We start from the raw sequence: 7,500 nt of genomic DNA on the forward strand, positions 1-7,500 counted from the left end.
AGGCGTGCGTGCGGATACTCCCACACACCCCGAGCCGTCGCTCCGGCTCCCGCACAAACAGCTGCAACCAATCACAGGACACACACAGGGTCAGCTGACCTCTGACACTCACTCAACACAGGAGAGGAAGAGAAGAGGAGAGAGAAGGATAGCATGAGAGGAGGTGAGAGAAAGGATGAGAGGAGAGGAGGACGAGGGGGAAAGAGATAGAGGAAGAGAGGAGGTGAAAAAGAGAGAAAATGTGTCCAGGTGGGGGCATGTTTTGCATCATGATGCCCCCTAGTGGCCCAAACCTACATAACACTTTCAACTATAGGAATGAGGGCTACTGTAAGGTGTGTCTGTGTGTGTGTGCGTGCGTGTGTGTGTGTGTGTGTATGTGTGTGTGTGTGTGTGTGTGTGTGTGTGTGTGTATGTTTGTGTATGTGTGTGTGTGTGTGTGTGTGTGTGTGTGTGTGTGTGTGTGTCCGCATGTGGGGACTGGTGCACACTGGTGGGCTACCTTAACGAGGATGTCCTTGGCATCCCTGGGCAGCCAGCGCGGGTACACATATGTGCGTGTGTGTGTGTGTGTGTGCGTGTGTGCGTGTGTGTGTGTGTGTGTGTGTGTGTGTGTGTGTGTGTGTGTGTGTGTGTGTGTACCTTTACAAGGATGTCCTTGGCATCCCTGGGCAGCCAGCGCGGGTAGGAGGGGTCGTCGGTGCGGATGGACTGGAAGAGCTCCTCCTCGTCGTGCCCGTGGAACGGAGACTGGCCCAGCAGCATCTCGAACAGCAGGACCCCGAAGGACCACCAGTCCACGGAGTGGCTGTACTTCTGCCCGAGTAAAATCTGTGTGGGGGGAAATAACAGAACATGCAGCTCTTTCATCACCTCTCCTGTGCAGTGGCACACAGATGGGCTACACCAGCAAAATGGTAACGTTAAAATATTATTTTCGCACTTTGAATATTAATATTATATTATTATTTTCTATTATATTATTATAGTTGTGCCGTCTTCGGTATATGCTTGATACGCTGACAGCCAGCTAAACCCTTTCCTAACATCAAATACTCTGAAGACCGATCTGGTTCTGAAGTCCACAGGTTTATTGACACAGGGAAAGTATAAAACTGAAACAAAGAGATAGACTAATAAATTCTATGCTACCTTTTAACATAGAGCTAGCCTACAATATAGCCAACGGAATGTCATTTTAACAAAACAAATAATTTACTTTGTTATACAATATTAATCATGACTATTAAACTTATTTATGATAGTGATTATGCTGTACAAATACATTGTAACAATATTACGTTCAGTAGCTTGTCCGAGGACTTATAAGTTACCTAGCAACCATGTAAACATTTAGATTTAGCGATTACAGACATTTCTAAATATTACTTACATCAAACTAATCTAAGCAATTAATTGAATATGTAAGAAACAGTAAATGGGTACATACCAACGATGCTACTCTAGGCATAAAATGTAGGCAGTGTAGCTGTAATTGGCTTGTTACAGTACAACCATAAATCACTGAACCGTTAGATACATTGTAGCGTTATTTACATCCGAAACCAGGGGTCACGCAACATTCTATTCTATTATCAGCTGAGAATCTTAAAGAGACAGTAACTAATTAAGGCTTCAGGCAAATTAACTTATTACTTTTTAACTTATTTATAACAAAACACTCCCCGCCTGACGTGAATACACGTCACCCAACAAGCACAGTCCATTCACTTTACATCTGGAGGTAGGAGAAGCACTATTTCAGTGACTGGCCTGAGAAAGAGAGCAGTCCCTCCAGGTTTAATAACCTTCACCTCAACCTGTCGCACTTTCCCATCTTTACTAGGGAGAGTCTGAGTTATCAGTCCAAGAAGCCATTCATTTCTTGGTACTTGGCTGTTCTTGAGGAGAACAACACATCCTGGCTGGATGTTTGGATGGGTGGCCTGCCACTTTTTGCGGGCCTGCAGTGTTGGGCGGAATTGCTTCCTCCGGCGTTCCCAAAAGATGTTAGACAGGTGTTGGACCTGTCGCCACTGGGACTTGTAGAGGTCTGCTACTCCAAACTCGCTGGCAGGAGCAGGAAGACGAGTCAATGCACGACACGGGGACTTCCAAGTCGAAAACTTTGCAAAGCGTTGAGAACCAAGATGCTTGTGTGAGGCTCTAGTACTGAAGGTGGACACTAGAGGCCGGATGTCTGGATCTGAGCTAAGATCAACGAGGTTGTGAGTGCCTTCAGAGATGATGGGCTCTGGTCTGAACAGGAACTTGGGTCCACTCAGAAAGTTGGTGTTTTTCAGGTGGCCAGCGGGTACAGAGCGGGTTACATGATCTGCAGGGTTGTCATCCTTGGTCCGCCTGTGCACAGTGCATCCCAGGTGGTCGGCTTCACATGTAGGTTGATCAACAGGATATGTGGGGGGATGACTGGTGACCTGGATGTTGCTGAACTTCTCTTTAAGATGGAACACATTAGGGCATGGCTCGGAGAGAGTAGGGCGTTTCAGCTCTGTGATGTTTGTGTGGAAGGCATTGATTGTCAGAGGTTTGTGGACATTACCTGGACACACGTTACCAACAATGACCCACCCCAGGTCCAACTTCTGTGCATAGGGCTGGTTGTGAGAGCCATTAATCTGTTTGCGGACTTTATGCACTCTGATAATGTCCCTTCCTAAGAGAAGCATAATGGAGGCTTGTGGGTCAATGTCTGGGATGAGGTGTGCCATTGACCGTAGATGAGCATGATGAAGAGCCACTTCAGGTGTTGGAATTTCGTCTCTGTTATTCGGGATGTTGTTGCACTCTATGAGACTCGGTAGCGAGATGCAAACAGTTCCATCTAGAGATTCCACTTCATAGCCACTGGCCCTTCTTCCTGATGATTCCTTTACTCCAGCACATGTTCTCAGTGTGTAAGGAGCGCTTGGACTTTGGTCACTGAACACGTCAAAGAACTGTGAATGAACCAGTGACCTATTGCTCTGCTCGTCGAGGATCGCATACACTTTCACTGCCTTTTCTTTTTGGCCAGCTGGATACACTTTTACGAGGCATATTTTAGAGCAGGAACGGTCTGTTAGCTGCTCACCACAGACTTTAGTGCAGTTGTTAGTGACATGAGACCAGGAACTTCCCTGCTCCTCCCCGCCATGCTCAGGAGCAGGGTCTGCCTCTTGCATCCAGGGTGCGGGTCCAGGGTGGAGTGCTGTGTTGTGTCTTTCGCTGTTACATTCAGAACACTGAACTCTGATTTTGCAGTTCTTTGCTATGTGAGATGTGGAAGAGCAGCACTTAAAACATAGATTGTTCTCTTTTAGCAGTGTTTTGCGTTCTTCAATGGGCTTTTCTCTGAATGCACGACATTTACGCAGAGGGTGTGGCTTTTTATGCAGTAGGCATAGCTTGTCGCTGTCATCCAACCTTGATGAGGGCTCGCCAGTGTCAGATGTTGCCCAGGGAGATACCTCTGTTTTGTGGACAGAGACTTCACGCTGTCCATTTGGCTTCCAAGCTGTCCTCTCTGTCCTAGACGCCGTGTCTGCATGGACGATGAAGCTGAAGCTTGGATCATTCGTGATATCAGCCTGCTGGCTGACAAAGTCTACAAAGTAGGCAAATGGAGGATAGGGCACCCGGTTCTGCCGTTTGAAAGATGCACCCACCGATGCCCACTTCTCTTGCAGACGGAACGGGAGTTTCTGTACTATAGGGTTGACTCCTCTTGCCGTGTCTAGGAAAGAGAGACCAGGCAAGTCTCCTTCAGCTTTGGCTGCCTGCAGCTCCATTAGTAGGTCACTCAGTTTCATTAGCTTAGGCCCATCTCTGCTTGTTATTCTTGGAAAACTGTCAATGCGTTTGAACAGAGAATTTTCTATAGCTTCAGCTGAGCCATATGTTTTTTCAAGCCTGTCCCAAACCATAGTCAGTCCCGCCTCTGGACGGTGGATGTGTATGGCTCTTATCTGCTCAACATGCTCTGCTGACTCCTTGCCAAGCCATTTGAGCAGAAGATCCATCTCCTCACTCGGCGTCAGGTTTAAACCACTGGTTGCTGTCTGAAATGAACGTTTCCATGCTCTGTAATTTTGAGGTTTGTCATTGAATTGGAGTAAGCCTGTAGCCACAAGCTCACGGCGTGCTAGATATCTGACAAAGTCATTTATGTGTGAGCTGCTATTACTGGGGTTTGATGATACAGGACAGCAACAGGGTGAAGGATGGCTATTGTAACTGTGAGGTCTGGAGTGGTGCACAGGAGTAGTATGTTCGTCGTTGAACCTGATGGGTGGCACAGGCACACCTTCAGCATACTTGGTGAGTGGCTCGTGAACATCCTGATCAGCATAGTGGGCCTGCTGTAAGGGAAGATGAAGTGGAGCAGTATTTTGATGTGGAAGAAAAGGTCTGGCTTCAGGTTTTAGACGAGGAGGGATGTTGCAGCTAGGGCTTGGCATTAACTTTGCAGGGATTTTGCTGTCATCACATAACTGCAGTTCTGATGTTCTTTCCATGAAGTGAGAAGTAATAAATTGTTCTGTGCGTTGTGAGGGCTCCATTGGAACAGAGTCTATGTTCAACTCATAACTGCGTCTCTCACCATTCACATCCACTGCAGCCTCCAGTGCTTCAGCTTCAGCAATGGCTGCAGCTACCTCCTTCCTATGCTTAAGCATGTCCATAGATGTTTCCAACCTAGCCTTTTCCATCCTTAGACTCACTTCCTCCTCGGCATAGTAAAGACGTGCTTTGGCTGCTTCAGCTCTCGCTCTCGCTTTCGCTGCAGCTGATCCACACGATGATGCATTGGATATTACTGACGGAGCACGAGAGCCTGTTTTTGATGAAGATGTTAGCTCCATGGATTGTTCTGCTTCCGTACCTCTACGAAGACGTATCCCTGACGCCTCTGAGTCCATGGCACACTTCTGTTCGGTATCGCGGAGCAGACACTGCTTGGCTGGTCGTCCACTAGTTGCTTGCGACGACGTAACGATTAGCCGTCAGCTTACACTCCGTTATCTTGCCTGCTTGAGAGTCGTTGTTTTACTGTGCCGTCTTCGGTATATGCTTGATACGCTGACAGCCAGCTAAACCCTTTCCTAACATCAAATACTCTGAAGACCGATCTGGTTCTGAAGTCCACAGGTTTATTGACACAGGGAAAGTATAAAACAACGATGCTACTCTAGGCGTAAAATGTAGGCAGTGTAGCTGTAATTGGCTTGTTACAGTACAACCATAAATCACTGAACCGTTAGATACATTGTAGCGTTATTTACATCCGAAACCAGGGGTCACGCAACATTCTATTCTATTATCAGCTGAGAATCTTAAAGAGACAGTAACTAATTAAGGCTTCAGGCAAATTAACTTATTACTTTTTAACTTATTTATAACAAAACAATAGTATTATTTTCGCATTCCATGTTATATTTCCCGTTTCCATCTGCTGAGTCGGCTGGACGGATATCCAGTCCAGAATGAATTGAATCAAGCCAGTACCTTTCCGGAAATGTCGCTGCTGCAGCTGGGGAACATTTTAGCAACACTTCATCAACATTTCCGGAAAGGTACTGACTTGATTAAATACATTCTGGACTCTCTATCCGACCACGTAAAGACCTGAGGATACTTCGGTTTGGCTTAAGGGACCCTCTACTCACTACCACGTAAGTGTAATGTTGTTTGGAATAGTAGAAGAGGTATAAAAATAGGGTTTTGTAGCGGCGAAAGGACATGCCCGGTTCACTTTCAGGCTAATGAGTTTTGGCTAAACTGGCAACTCAACATATGTACTCCCAATCATCCGTAAATTGATCTAAAGTGCATTTTACTCCAGATAATCCCTTTAAAAACGCTGTTTTTTATATCCTGTTCATCACACCCCACCTGTTATGTCGCTACTCCCCACTAGGGGGCCTTCCCCACACTTTCAGAACCACTGGGCTACACCAAGACCTTCTGAACTAGTGCCCAACTAGTTTAGAAAACTGGAAACTTCAGCTGCTCTGGTGTTGGGAAAGAAACCTCGGCTTGTGTCTGCAGAAGATGTGCATGTGCATGTGTATGTGTGTCAGTTATATGTGAGTGTGTGTGTGTGTGTGTGTGTGTGTGTGTGTGAATGTGTGTGTGTGCGTTAGCACGTGTGTGCGTGTGTGTGTGTGGGTGTGTGAGTGCGTGCGCACGCGCGTGTGAGTGTACCTCCGGTGCGATGTAGTCTGGGGTCCCACAGAAGGTGGAGGTCCTGGCCTCCCCGTGCATCTGCTCTTTGCACATGCCGAAGTCAGCGATCTTGATGTGGCCATCCATGTCCAGCAGGATATTGTCCAGCTTCAGGTCTCTGCAGGCAACACAGTTACTTTACTCATACATACATTAACTCAAACATATGTACATCAACCCATATATATATATATATATATATATATATGTATATATACATTAACTCAAACATATGTACATCATCCCATATACATATATACTGTACACAGTAACTCAAACATGTACATTAACCCATATATAACCCATATATGTACATTAACTCATATATGTAACGTTCTGATTGGACAGGCTGACTTGATGCCGAATGCAGGCTTGGTCTTAACGGTGCAATCCTAGACCATCCCGCTAGGCAAAAAATATGTTTTTGCCGCTAGGGTGTGTCTAGATTTCTAGGCTAGATTGGTCCCCTATCTGAGGCAAAAATTAGGGCGGTAGGTTCCAGGCTGCCTGAGCAGCATGAATCAAATCGTGCGCAAGGCAGCATGGGAACACCCCGGCTATGTACATTAACCCATATATGTGCACATTCTGTGTCTGTGTGAGTATGTGATGGACAGCACTGGCAGATTTAAAATTCATATTTATAACCACCAGAGGGCGCCAACAGTGTGTTTGAGTTTTCCAGATTCCAGTAATACATGCATGTATGGGGGGAAAGTTACGTCAATGAAACCCTTGTGTGTGGGTGTGTGTGTGTGTATGTCCATTGAGAACTTGACACACACACACACACACACACACACACACACACACACACACACACACACACACACACACACATTAGCTTGTACACTGAAACTGTAATTGCTTTCAGGTCTACTTCCCCCTGGTGTCACATCCCGTAAAGGAGTCATGAGGCACTTCCCTGAATCACACTAGTTTAATAGTTTAAGACTTTAGAAACGTGATACACAGTCACACACACTACACACACACACTACACACAAACTCACCAACTCAATGAATCACACTGTCATAGTTAAAGACTTTAGACTTTAAGTTGCATAAAATATGACATACAGTCACATACACACACACAAACTCAATGAAATACACATTCACTCATTCATTCGCCTATTGGGTGTACAGAGATTAATTTCATGTGTTCATGTGTTAATTGACCGATAGATTGATTCACTCAGTCACTCATTCACTAAATCATCTACTCTCATTGACTCAATCAATCACACACTCACACACTCATTCACTCTG

The 7,500-nt window shown here is 45.8% G+C and overlaps 1 protein-coding gene across 1 annotated transcript in view; it reads right to left on the reverse strand.

Annotated features, from left to right (window-relative positions):
* Positions 1 to 7,500, reverse strand: part of prkcq (protein kinase C, theta) — a 25,627-nt gene that overhangs the window by 2,448 nt on the left and 15,679 nt on the right. Inside the window, exons 15-17 of the mRNA XM_062518257.1 lie at positions 6,208 to 6,346; positions 643 to 831; positions 1 to 61 (exon numbers count right to left, since the gene is read on the reverse strand). The exon at positions 1 to 61 is cut by the window's left edge and continues 68 nt beyond it. Coding sequence (XP_062374241.1) covers positions 1 to 61; positions 643 to 831; positions 6,208 to 6,346 — 389 coding nt within the window. The remainder of the gene's footprint in view (positions 62 to 642; positions 832 to 6,207; positions 6,347 to 7,500) is intronic.

This window comes from Sardina pilchardus, chromosome 17 (assembly GCF_963854185.1).
Source record: "Sardina pilchardus chromosome 17, fSarPil1.1, whole genome shotgun sequence".
NCBI classification, from domain to species: Eukaryota; Metazoa; Chordata; class Actinopteri; order Clupeiformes; family Clupeidae; genus Sardina; species Sardina pilchardus.